The following is a 14600-nucleotide window of genomic DNA, read 5'->3' as shown; positions in this document are numbered from 1 at the left end:
GCAAAGTAATATAATTATAGTACATAACTTTTTGGTTATTTTTAATAACAAATGAACAATATTACAAAATGATTAATATAATTTTTTACTGAAAATACTAAAAAATATTGAAAAAATAAATATCAAAAATATCAAAATATCATGATATTTTCAAAATAAATATCGGATATATATCGTGATATATATCGGCGAACCCTGCCTCTATGACTTACTACGATATAGGTAACAAGCAAACTTGTTGCAGTTCCGAAATTGTGAAAAATATCATCCTATAGTTAAACTGGAATATTTCTATTGCTACATTTTTTATTTGTCGTTTGTCAAACCGATTCACTGTTCTATTGGTAAGAAGAGAAAAGAGACACACATGCAGATAAATTACGATATTTTTTCTTCAATAATTTAGCTTTCATGAATTTCATTCGTCACGGGATGGCAATGGATCGGGCGAATCATCATCGACCAATCACATTACGAATGAAAGGAGCAAACGCCAATCGAGTAGCAAAACGCAAATCTGGAAAGCTTTAAAAAAGAGAGAGTAAAAACTAACAAAGAGAATCTTTTTAAGCTGAGAAAAAGATTTACTCGAAATTTTGCAGCTCTTCGAACACAATGAAATCAATGTACGATGAAAGAAAAAAGGAAAAGTGTGTGAAGTCCCAAGTTCATTTTTTCGCAGTCGGCTCACGTACAAAAGCAAAACAGGCAAATGGACCAACTCCGGAAATTGTTTGAAGCGAGATAATAAATTTCGAGATTCGAATTTTCAATAGGCCGTTTGTTTTTCCATCAAAAGCGAACATTGCACTCGCTGTAAAATGCTAATCCTTCGCATTTATTCTTCTAGGGACTTGGCTTAAGCAGAGGTTTGAGTGTCAAGATGCTTGATTCATTCGATTGAGTCGGTAACATCTCGGCAACTTTGTTACGCATGACGATGCTTAAGCATCCCAATGCAAACAAAACATCCACGGAGCGTAAATTTACAATGCGCTTTAAAAGAATAACATTTTTTTGCCAAAATGGTGAATGTGGATTACGTCGACTGCAGCTTATAATCCACGAGTTTAAAATTTTTACCACAGGATTTTGATTGCTTTTTCTAAATTTATCGTCTTCTCTGTTTTACATTTAATATTTATTCTGCAATGTTTTTTTATTTCTTGGTACTATTTCATCTAATTAGTTGAGCTGCCTATTATTATTATTTTTTGTAATGGGAATGGCAAACGAAAAAAGAAATGAGAATAGTTGAAATACTTTGGTAGAATGCGAATGCTGTTTTTCTCGCTCGTTGTTGGCGAAGAATATTATTTTACATTTGATTGAAATATGTAATCAACTATTTTTTTTGTGTATATATATAATATGTGATGAGCTTGATTTATTTAGTTAAGATAAGAAATGTGTGTACTTAAAATTTTCAAGTACAATGGAAGAAATAGATTTTGATGAAAATGTAAAAAAGCAACATTTGTATGTTATTGTTCTGATTTAAACCACACGGGACACCGAGCCTACAATATTGTTGTTGTTGTTGTCCTATTCCTCCTGTTCTAGCCGCTAGGCTAGACCAGGTCCACGAGGCCAAAAACCTTCAAAAAGTCGAACACCAGAAGAGGACTAGAATAAATGTCCTCCCAGGTAAGGCCAGCGCAGTTCAACACATGTTCTGGGGAGGCCTGTTGTGAGTTGCATTTGGGACACATCAAATATAATTTTTGCCCCTATCAAAAGAAAGGCTCTTGATATGACCACTCGCAAGTCTACTAATAGCTGACTGGGTAGCTCTATCCACCTTGATGTTAAAATCACCACCCGGAGCCTGCCTGGTTTACCATGAGTGAGTCGGAGGGATCTTCCACAGGTGCTGATTTGCGTTTTTAATTTTGGAGCAGATCTCTGTGAAGGTCAAACTACTACTTGTCACTGGCACTGCAGAGGCGCCTTCTCTAGCCAAAGTATCTGCAATTTCGTTGCCATATATATCAATGTGAGATGGGATCCATTGAAAGAATATCTCATGCCGTTGAGTAAGCTCTTTAAGAGAAGAAAGGATAGAGACAGAGGTCTTATCACCAACTCCCAACCAGTTACTTTAGTGCTGGATGGCACTGCGGCTATCTGATAAGATCCATATGTCTGCAGATGAAGTCACTGGAGTGATGGCTTTAAGAGCCACATCAATAGCAATTAGCTCCGATCTGAATACAGAGTTGAAATCAGGATTCCTAATACTAATTTTATTTGTAATGTCAGGAGTCTTTGCCTACAATATAGAAGGTTATAAGATCTTTACTCACATAAAAGCAATAAAAGGCGATGTCTGTGGGTGCGTCTGTCTGTGTGTCTGCGTGCGAGAGAGATGTCCAGACAAATCTACAACCTTCAACTTGATCGTGCCATTTACAACCTTGAAATTGGATTAAAATTACTTTGAACCCTATAAGTGCGCACCTAAAAGAGTTTTTTTTTTAATTTCGAATTTGAAGAGCGCAGGGAAGAAAGGCTAAATGTCAATGTTTCCAGTGTTTGAACAAATCTCGTTAGAAAACTCAAATCCCCTCTCTCCATTGCACAGTTTTTCTTCTTGTTAATTTTCCATTCTTTCTTGCTGAAACAGAGGAACAAATTCTACTACAAACACTCAGTGTTCGCATATTAAACTCCACTCGAACGGGGGGGGGGGGCACATTTCTCCATTTTTTCCCGCGTTATTCAGTTTTTTCCGAAAACAAGGGACTGTAATGGCAAAGTTAATTCAAGTCCAACATGAAAACGGGCAACCAAGGGAATAAAAAAATATTCATGAAGCCAAATTAGGGAATAACTACAAAAAGAACGCTAATTGTCCAGAAAATAGATTTGGGCAATAAATTTGAATCTATTTAGTACAACACAACAAAACAAGGGACACTATCAATGTGTACTGGAGCGTTCGATTTCGTCTACATTGCATAAACCGGAAAAAAATACCATACTGAAAACACAAACAAAGCAATAAACCTCGCAATCGCTTGATCGCGTATTTCGCATTTGTTGCTCGATATGAATCTGATCCGAATCATTAAATGCGTGCTGTTCGTTAATAATGCATTGAGTTATTTGGACATATTTTACTGAAACAAAATTTAACAACAATAAAATTAAAAAATTTTAAAAACCCCGACTGAGTCGCAACTGTAAAATCAAGAGGGAAAATTGAAAATCCTCTTAAAAGCCTTATATTATCAAAAATCAATGTCAAGTATTTTATTTGCTAATAGTGGTACCAGCACAGCTTTGCCCGTAATAGAAAAATTAAAAGGTCTTTTGGCTCGCCTGTATATTTACAAATAATGTATGGTGAATTTTCTCGCCAAATGGCTTGTACCCATGTTACGGTTCCACGTTATGATAATATCGTATCTCGCCAATTAGCTTGTGCCCATGTTACGGTTCCACGTTATGATAATTTCGCCCATCTTATGATAGTTTTGTTCTTAAAATTGGAATAGAAAAAGAACCACGTCGAATTTTTTAAAAATCGCTTCGAGGTGCACACCCCCATGCTACAAACTAACTTTGTGCCAAATTTCATGAAAATCGGCCGAACGGTCTAGGCGCTATGCGCGTCACAGATATCCTGACAGACAGAGAGACTTTCAGCTTTATTATTAGTAAAGAAAAGATAAAGATTAAATAGAAACTGGCAACAGATAAAAATTTTAAATCATTGCTTTTAATTTCCTTGTCGGACAACAATGAATTCGGTTATCAATCGCGTGAATAAAGGCTTAACCGTTAGTAAAATCTGCTTTAAGAAAAACGTTATAATTCGAATTCTATGAAACATGGAAGTTCCAAACACATTCTATCAGACGCGGAAAAAAATTCTCTTTATTTTGGCATTAAATTTTTAAATTTTTAACTGTTTTCACTGCAAATGTAACTAATTGGTATTCTTTGAAATAAATGCGAATAAAACTTTTGAATTTTCATCCACAATTTCAACAACACTTCCATCAGCATCATTATAATCATTATACTCCACAGGTTTATGGTAGTAACTAAAACCATTTTGATTCGAATCTATTTAAATATCATGCAAAGTAAAGACTGCATCAATTGTCGTTTTATATCTTGATTGCGATCATTGGACACCATTAAATCAAATTCTCTATTTAATATTCGAACCTGCGGCACGAACTCGTAATCTTAGAGTCCGCAGTCCAGGCTCCAGCTTAGAAATACCCAACGTGACCAAAGAAGTTTTCACTTCAAAAAATCACCAATAAGGCTTAAAGGTTACAAATGGATTTGAATAATGATTAGGAATGGATATCTGAACTCTCTGCCAACACCACGTGCGTTTCTGCCCTTCACGACCGCAGGCTAAGCAGCGTTTAGCAACATCGGATGGATGGTTTCGAAGCGCTTTAATCGGCCAACTATGTCGGATATCCTGTAATCCTCCAAGCACGCCCGATTGCACCACATTTCGTTTTCAATCCACGAAACGGAGAAGATTTATAAACTCGTCTAATCTAGCTCCAATCACGAAAATTCACTTCGCTGTGAGTGAAACGGCGGTTTAGTTCACGGAAAAAAATGGTCAAACCCATCAGCATCCCAGTGCAAGTGAGTGCACAAGACTTCAGCCAGCCAGAGGGAGGGGGGGTTGGCAGACTAAAGGGGTGCCTTAGTGCAATAGAAATCCAATTGGTAGTTAGTGGCCCGGCATTTTTTGCCAGACGGGCTGAAAATTTATAGATAAGGGCCTGATTGTAATGTTGATTCTTATTTAGTTTTATATATTGCACGAGCGCCGACTCAAGGGTGTTGTGGTGCTGGAGCACCCAACCCCTCCCCCGGGATTTGCTCTAAAAGTTGTAGGGATGCTGGGTTATAAGGACATAACATATATAAAACACTGAATAAAAATATTTCGTCATCGTCTATTCTAAACACTATACTCAGGGCGTCACTACGGTGGGATGGGAGGGAAGGGTCCGTCCCGGGTTTCACCGTTCTGGGGGATTGACACCTAAAGTGGATTTGCAAATTTATGAAAAATATAAAGCTGAAATACATTTTTAAGGCAACAAATTTGAAAATTTTCGACGGGAGAACCCCCTCATCCCCATCCCACATCATGGAGTATGGATATATAATACTCAGGATTAGGTTCATACTGTCAAAACTTAAACCTAGTAGTGACTTCCTCTGAGACCAAGAACCTGAATCCCAATATTTTCACCCTGTGTTTGAGATACGTTAGTAATAATCTAGGGGACATCAGTTCCATACACCCCCTACGTTTATACCTCACTACGGCTCTGCACATATGCGTCTAGGGCAACTTTTTGAAAAGCGTTCATAGTTTTTATTTGTCTTAAGCACATTAACCCACTTAAAACTTTGTAATAACCCAAATGTAGTTGTTTCTAAAAATTCTATGAATTTCATGTTTTCGTAGAACATTAAAACTTTTTTTTTCGTTGGTACGTAAGGGGGGGGGGACTCCACAAAATACCGCCCCGATAGGAGGTCAAGGGAGCCAAGGGACCTCCCAAAAATTTCTTATTCGGCAAATTTAAAGTCAATATTGATATTCTTTTTTTTTTTTTTTGATTAATTCTGAAGAATTGTTTTTATTATTCGGTAAAACTGGAATTTCATTCGGGAAAATTGAGAATTTTCAGTCTCCTAAAAATTTTAGTTTGGTGCGCCCCTGGGGATACGAAGTAATTCGAAAATTTGACGTTGGTGATTTTAACCATTCATCTCCCACTTGGTTTACAATTTTCATAACAGTGTATTTTATAATTTAGAAATTTAAATAAGAACTATACTCTCACGGATCAAAAGTACAACACTACACACCCGACTTAACAATCTTTCATTTCAATTTACACACAATTGAAATAAGATTAACCTGGATGGCAAGACCTGAGGATACCGAGCAAAAAACACGAATTTCAATTCACCGGCACACAAGGGGCAAGGAATGGAAAGTAGGACTGAATCTTCTCAGCATTGTTCCATTCCGTGCCAAATATAAACGCCATTTTCCAATTCCGAAACAACTCGGACAATGGAATCGCTCGCCTGTCACGAGGCGTGAACCGGGTGATTTCAGATAGCGGACTGCTTTGTAGGATTCGGATTAGCAGTGAAACGCTCGGTTTCGGATGCGAATTACGCCCAGTAGCGTAACTAGGGGTCGGCAGGAGTGGATTCGCAGGGGGGGGGGCAGCATTTTGACTGCTTAAAAAAAATATTTTATAAGAGTGTTTTTTTTATCATAGTACAGTAAAACCTGTAAAGTTGACCATCTTTGTAAGTTAACCACCTGTCTATGTTGACCGCTTTTGTCAGGAACGGAATTAGTCCTATCCTATATAATGAAGGAAAACCTCTTTAATTTGACCACAACTCTATCTTGACCACCTGTCTATCTTGACCACTGATGAACACCAAGTTTGGTTTGGAGTATTGTAAAAAACCCTTTGTAAGTTGACCACTTGGTTTATTTTTTTAAATTTTATTTAGCAAATTATTTTTTTATTATTTTTTTTAAAGCTTTCCAAGAATATTTTTGATGCCAGACCAGCATTTTACCAACTAAATGAAACAGCAGCATAACTAAACCTCCTTTTGAGTTTAACCCACATGGGAAAACTACTAAGAACCCTTTTATTCTCCAAACTTGTTTTTCTTCTGTTGTTAAGCGAAAAATTTGTAATTTTTGATTAGCTATAAATTTTTAGGCACTATTAATATAAAATGAGTAACTTTTCATAAAGGAGGAAAGGTATACACATACATAATATCTGCTAAAAAGAAACATTGGGCATCACTGTAAATAAGGACAAAAATTACAATGCTGCCTCCTAATTGTCGAATCAATTAATCAAAATGTTCCAAAAAAAAATTGAAAAAATCAATTTGAACTTTGACATCTTGAATGCAAATTATGTTTTTCGCGATCACGGGTGTGTGTGTGTGTGTATGTAGGATGTGTGTTTGTGTGTGGAGGAGGGGTATGTTTGTTTGTGTGGGGGGGGGGGTATGTGTATGTAGGCATGTGTGTTTGTGTCTGTGTGCAGGCATGAGTGTTTGGGTAATTGTGTGTATGTGTAGGTGTGTGGGTAGTTGTGTGTTTGTGTGTGTGGGGGGGTATATGTGTATGTGTGTAGGCATGTGTGTTTGTGTCTGTGTGCAGGCATGAGTGTTTGGGTAATTATGTGTATCTGTAGGTGTGTATGTAGGCATGTGTGTTTGTGTGTGGAAGAGGGGTATGTTTGTTTGCGTGGGGGGGGGGGGTATGTGTAGGTGTGTGGGTAGTTGTGTGTTTGTGTGTGTGGGTGGGGGTATATGTGTATGTGTGTAGGCATGTGTGTTTGTGTCTGTGTGCAGGCATGAGTGTTTGGGTAATTATGTGTATCTGTAGGTGAGTATGTGTAGGTGTCTGTAGGTATGCGTGTGTGTGTATGTGTTTGTGTGGATGTATGTGCGTGTGTGTATGTGCGTGTATTTATGCGTGTAAGTGTAGGATATGGACGCAACCTGGAGACGGTTTTCGCTATAGGAGCAGCATCGTGAGGCCGGGCGACGGTGGTGCTGCAAAGGGAGGTGGTGGGAAAATAAAATCGTAGGAATTCAAAACCGTCAAGTGAGAACAATAAGCAATCACGATTGCTCAAAAAAAATTTGGAGGTCACAATGGCGTCCTATTTGGGCGACCCTGGAGGGGAGTGCAATTTCTTTAGTTCGCCAGGGGCGCTAGACCCCCATAGTTTGTGGGGAATGAGCATCCCTGTGATGATTAATTAATGCTTCACCGCTGGTGCAAAGATGTGTTTTCCTGCTGCCTCGGGCAACAAGAAGGAGACCAAGCCCCTGAAGTACTTTAGTTCTTCGGGGGAACAGAGATGTATAACAGTCCACCACAGGCAATGAGATAGGGGGAACTGCGAAGGAGTCCTTATACAGACCCGCATGTTCCCTATACAGATCCCGTTTTGTTTAAGCAGGATTTTTTCCAAATTTGGCATAGCTTCTTTTGATGCTAAATTCACGTAGGGTAGTTTTCAACTGGTTATGGGGGAGGAAACCCCCCATAGGTGTTAAGGCACAATTTTCACATAAATTCCCTATCATGGGGAGGGGCAATACTTGTACATATTAACATTATATGAAAAGCAAAGGGGTGGAAGTGGACATTTTCAAATTTCGACTAACACATTTAAAGATCCTAGGTAAGCTTTCATTGATTTTTTTTTTCTAAATCATGCTGTATAGCAGCACCTACCAGGGCTACCAGTACCGTCTCTTGCCCCAAGACAGAGGAGAGGTTCACCTGCCATGTGTACGGGTTATCTCCAAATTTTTAATTACGCCATTTACATCCCTTTGCTTCTCACTGCCTCATATGTCCATCAAAAGTGCTGATTTTTCTGTCGTAGATGGCATCTGTTCGAAATTTCTAAGTTGAATAAGAAAATGAGCTAAAGCTTTTCAGTTCCATATTTTAAGGCTTTCATCAACCCACTTCAGTTTAGTGTATCATCGCAACTCCCTGTCGATAGCTGGAATTGCCTGTAGTATATCATTTGATTTACCCCCCTTTTCGCTGACACAAAAATTTCTTTCCACCTCTCCCTCAGAAATTCCCAAAATGGAGAAAACTAATGGGTTACCCTCTCGGTTCACAGGCACTATTTTTCCAAAATAAAGAATTCCCAGTATTTTTTGAAAACTTTGATTTTAAAGACGGTTATATGTCCAAAAGGGGTAGGTCAAGGGGCTTTAAATCATGACCACAGATAAATCTAGATTTGTCATGGCTAGGGGGGGGGAGGCGTATTATGGCCATGGGTACAGGAAGAGGGAACCTATAGATCTTGCACCCCCCGAAATTAGAACATTTTGGAGGAAGTTATAGCTCTCCACGCAAATATTTCCAACAGGTTCAGTTAACAAGAGAAATTCGTGTTGTGGTACATTATTTATCTCAAACCTATACTTAAAAATTTAGTTTACTTTCTCTAAGGAGGAAGAGGTAGGAGGTTAGAGTGCACACTTGGTTGCGTCTTCACCATTTTTCTCATCATTTACAATTAAACTCTCAATGCCAGAAAAAAGGGGATCTATATTTAATATAAGTACTTTTATCCTCCTGTTATCGAATTTTTAAAAATAAATTTGGTAGGTACAGTCCATTTTAGAAAAAAAAACGAAACACTCGTTCGTATTAGAAAACAATTAACACTAGAGACACGTGTAAGGTATTTTTTCTGAATTCCATTGCTTAATTGTTGTTAAAAGGTTGTCTTCATACAAAGCCTCATATAACGAGTAAGTGAGCTTAAGGATGAAAAGACATTTGAAAAAAGCCAATTTGCACTATTTAGTTGTTTTTTGATCTGAAAAAGGGAGGTGTTTTTACAACCTGTGAGAAAAATCTGCAACCAAATCAAGGTTGGCAAGTTTCTGCCGAGGTGGTGAAAACCACTGGCAGAAACTGGCATGGGGCCAATCCACGGAAAACAGTAATTTTGTCCCGCACGTGACCCTTCATATATTTCATAAAAGATAGTAACTTAAAAGGATGATGAACAAAATTTTGTTCCTTGAGAAACCACAAACGCATGTGTGACTTCTTAAGCAAAAACTTTCTTAAAAAACTACTTCTTTTTTATGAAATACAGGAACCGTCACATGCGGGACAAAATGACCATTTTCAATGGAATGGACATACATATTTTTTTTTCAATGGTTCAAATAATTATTTATAAATAATGAGATATGTTTCATTTACGTTGGAACCATAGCTTTCAAAATCTACAATTTGTTTCTTCATTGCTGTATTAAAAGAGCAAATATATTAGCTTATGCATCAGCAAGTTACCAGAGGTTGACTTTGGATGTCCCGCACATGATGCACGTAGATGAATTTTGTTTTAAATGAAGAAAACTGTTCAATAAAAATATAATTGTGTCAGGAGTATCTTTGTATCAAAGGTAAAGATTACTAGAATTGCTTGCCCCTGTTTCATTAAAATATTAAGGGACATGACGAAACGTTAACGAAATTTAGGCGTATTTTTGTCCTGCACGTGACGGTGGAATGGCCCATGGCAAAAACCACTTTCTGCCATATTTACAGCAGAAACTGGCAAAAACTCACAATATGACAAAAAAATTAACTAATCACATACAATAGAAAATGCACGGAGAAAATAATTAGTTGTTAATCAAAGCAATTTAATTAAAATATTATCAAAATTCAAAAAATCAAATGTTACATTGTTTGGACCCCGCATTTGCCTCTTAGAAAAGGTGGTCTAAAAAATCTAAAGAGTTTCTCAATTTAATATGCACAAATGAGAAACTTTAGAATATTCCTCGAACAGAAGAGCTAACAAGCAATGCACCAAGGAACAAGCAATGTTTCTGAAACTTTTTTTTTTTTTAACTGATCCACCATGTAGTAATTGGGACAGTAGTAAACATTTGAGTGGAAAAATAAGTTTCGAGAAATGGAGCCTATTTGTTTTGCAAAGCTGTGATAATAGGTACACAATCTAGCTTAATATTGGCAAGTAAAATTCTGGCACTTTCTTCTTGAAGCACATGATAATCACAAGCAATTTAGATGAAGTATATAAGCGAGCATATTACAATCAGTAATGCCTGTTTAATTCTCATTGTCACTCCTCTTCCCTAAGCATCCATGAATATGAATATTCATGGAATGAATTTTCGTCCATATGAATTTTTGTCCTTTGTTGGATTAATCCAAATATTACGAGCATCTGCAATTGAAAAGTTCCCTTTATGAACTAAATCAAGGGCACTAGCACAGGATTTTATTTTTTAAAATGATGAAATGAAGTTTATTTTTTTTATTTTATCCAAACAAATATCATTTAGTAATTACTTGAGTTATTAAAGACACTTTTAAGTTTTTGCCAGTTTCTGCTGGTTTTTACTGGTTATAACCAGTTTTTGCCACTGGCACGGCAAAAACTAGTTTCTGCCGGCAGAAAGCCAACCCTGAACCAATTGCTAATTTCTGCATTTTACCATGGTGATCAATTAATTTTTAAACTTTTTCTTACTTCAGTCATTTTAAGCATTGAATTTTACTTCACAAAATGCAAATAAAAGAATGCATTCACGATGTACAGTAGAACCTCGATTAACCGAAGTTTCAGTTAGATCTAGCTTCAGATTTTACAAAAATAATATGTTACCGTCCAACAGCATGGCTAAGGCAAAACTTACAATATACAGAAAGCCCAGTCATGACATCCAGTGACTGCAATTTCATATTTGCTATGAACTCATCAGTCTGGAACAGTCAATAACCAAGCTGTGGAGGCAGATATCTCGTTGAAGCAGGTACGGTAACAAACTGACTACTACAATAAATTTAGCACACCAGAGAGTCTACAGCAAAGGTACGATTCAACTCGTCAATTGAGGGCAAAAGCTGTGGTATTAAGCAGCAAGTTATCACCCTATAGCCAGGGCTTAGTTAGAATCAAATTTCTTAGCTTGGTTATTGACTATTTAAGACTGGCGAGTCCATAACTATCAGCATAATAGTGTTTAAATAACTGACAGAAAAGACTACTATGTTTTCATACTCGAAGAAATTATGTTCAAACACATGCAGAATCGCAATAACTAGTTAACAATGGAGGGATTCAATTTCTCATTGGAAATTTCACTGTTGGGGCATTCCACGGTATTTTTGACATTCTGTAGAGTCCGTAACGTGACCTTTTTTTGCCATAACTTTTTAATTTACCGCATGATTTGCAAATTATTTTAATTTGAGCTGGTGTGTTGGTAGGAAAAGATCAAAATAAAATAATATGCTAATCAAACAGTAAATTAAAAAGTTATGGCAAAAAAGGTCATGTTACGGACTCGACATAAATGTCAAAAATATCTTGGAATGCCCCTGTTTCATTATTGTATTTGCAAAGTTCCATTAATTTCATCTTTCGTTTGTGTAAAACTCACCGAAGCCCAAATAAACTTATTTTCTAGAAATGTAAGAGAATGATAGCTAAAATAACAACAAAATTATTTTGACAGTAACTTATTTCACAGTTGAAAATTTTAAATTTGATCAGAAATAAATCTTTCCTACAATACAAATACAAAAGTGACGACCAGCAGCAGGCTCTGGGCCCAGCTAGGCTGGTCCTAGTCCATTTACAATCCCCAGTGAAGATCAATGGCCCTCTTAAAACTATCTACTCCCTTGCTCATGACCACCTCTTCCGGTAAACTGTTCCAAGGTTCCACTACCGTGCTAAAATAATAATTTTTCCTAACATCCGTGTTAGCCTGAGATTTAAATAGCTTAAAACAATGACCCCTTGTCCTGTTTTCAGTGTTAAACTTGAGCCCCGTAACATCTTTCATTTTAATAAATTTAAACAACTGAATCATGTCCCCTCGGTCTCTTCTTTGCTTAAGACTGTACATTTTTAACCTTCTAAGCCTGGAATCGTAGTCCAAATGAGAAAGTCCATTTATTAGCCTTGTAGCCTACCTTTGAACCCTTTCCAATACATTAATATCTTTCTTAAGATAAGGAGACCAAAACTGAACAGCATACTCCAAATGGGGTCTTACCAAACTTCTATATAAGGGCAGAAGAACTTCTTTAGATTTGTTTGAAATAGATCTATTGATAAACCCAAGCATCTTATTGGCTTTATTACCAGCTAAGCTACACTGTTGGCTGAACTTTAAATCCTGACTTATTAAGACGCCCAATGATAATATATACGAACCAGAAAACTTACATCAAACATTTTGAACAACAAAGCATTATTTTAAAAAAGGAAAATAGGATTTAAAAAACTTCAAAATAGGTTATTAGGAAAGACTTACCCAAGTAACAAACGATAAAAAACACACGCAGTGCCGTGCAAAATTGCTCCTCCCCATTTTCAAAGCTTTGGCAATGTGTACTGAGAGATTTCTGATACAAAATCAAATAATTCCTTTAGATCTGCAAATCATTTTCCTTAGTTCCAGCAATCAAATGCCCGCGGGCAAAAGTTGCTTTAATTTGCTGTTAATATTCACGGGGTCATATCACAGAGCATCGAATGAGTCTTTTCAATTAATTATTGTACACAATATCTGTTCACTACAATTCATTTTCAATCATAAACATTTCACGGCATATTACTAAATTAGCAACAGACACAAGTTCTATTCTTGCTCGTTTCACAAACAAACTTCGGCCAAGTGAAGTTAATGAACCATTCAAAACACGAAAGCAGCAGACGTACTAATTTTTTTAGCTCCCAATGCGCATGCGCGAATTACTGCCATCTGGTGACGAACCTCAGAAGCTTTTTTGCGGTGGTCTTTTAGTTTTCGTTTCAAAAAGTCGGAAAAACAATGCGAATAAAATTGAATAAAAGAACTGAAATGATCAACGGTAAAACTTACACAATCGTGTGAAGACAGCAGTGTTGCGATATTAAACAGAACGAATGCAGAACCATTTTCGCGTTTGAAACAAAAAATTTAATTATATTTTATTCAATCTTGTTTCTTCCCCCCAAATTTCGTTACACTGTGATGTTATAAGCACGTTTATAAAAGTTATTTCAAGTAAATTTCATTCTACATTTTCCGATTTTTTTCAGACTGAATATCATTTTCAAAAGAACTCTAGTAAAAAATATTCTGTTGAAGCAGAATAGAATAAAGATGTTTTTCCTTTTTAAAGGTGTAAGGAAAAGCTCTTTACCCCTCCCCCCCCCTGCCCCCTCCCCTCGCGAACAATGAGCTTTATTTATACAATAATTATAAGATTATCATTACTTGTACTGTTAGCCACTAGATGGCACCATTAAAAACGAATCTAAAACGAATTTTCAACTGCTGATAACTTTGCTGAGCTTTTTTTGTATGTTATATATATGCACATAGAGAATATATGCACATTTTTTCTTGTTCTATTTTTTTTTTACTTGAGTAAAATGCTTGTTTTCAACACAATGCATTTTTTTATTCACACATATATTTACACTTAGTCATTTCGGATTGGGGCCGGACCCCCCTGAACCCCCCCCCCTTGACTACGCCACTGACTGTTACAATCAACAACGTAAAGGAAGTTAAATAGGATACAGCAGTACACAAATCAAAGAAATCGTATTTGTCCGTAATTTGCAGTTCTTGAGCAAAAGTCAAGCATGACTCCCAGAAGAAAAGGAAAATATTAGAAAAATTTATTAGAAGGTCATGAGGTTTTTGGAGAGGAGATCTTTTGCTAAATTTTCACAATTATTTAAACTCTGTAGAACCATAGCCTGCTGTAGAACCATAACCCGCGTTTTCATCAACCGCATTATTTTTTACTTCCTTTTACAAAAAAGGAAGTATTGTATTCGCGAAAAAAAATTCCCCAAAAATCGGCCCTAATTTCCATTTTGCTCACCCCCAAATGAATGTTGAGTTTTTTTTTCAACCCGACCACACGTGGATATGTGCCTAGGAACGTGCAGACACCCGAAATATCCATTTTGACGATCCCCGAGTTAATTACATCGAGTTTTCTCGTGACG

General features: G+C 36.8%; 1 protein-coding gene across 1 annotated transcript in view; it reads right to left on the bottom strand.

Moving 5' to 3' along the window:
* Positions 1-12963, bottom strand: part of LOC129227485 (tetraspanin-18-like) — a 68012-nt gene extending 55049 nt beyond the window's left edge. Inside the window, exon 1 of the mRNA XM_054862060.1 lies at positions 12907-12963. Coding sequence (XP_054718035.1) covers positions 12907-12963 — 57 coding nt within the window. The remainder of the gene's footprint in view (positions 1-12906) is intronic.
* Between the last annotated feature and the right edge of the window lie 1637 nt (positions 12964-14600).

Source organism: Uloborus diversus, chromosome 1 (assembly GCF_026930045.1).
Source record: "Uloborus diversus isolate 005 chromosome 1, Udiv.v.3.1, whole genome shotgun sequence".
In the NCBI taxonomy this organism is placed as follows: domain Eukaryota; kingdom Metazoa; phylum Arthropoda; class Arachnida; order Araneae; family Uloboridae; genus Uloborus; species Uloborus diversus.
Note: the sequence above shows the minus strand (reverse complement) of the source record. Positions and strands in the feature narration are given on the sequence as shown.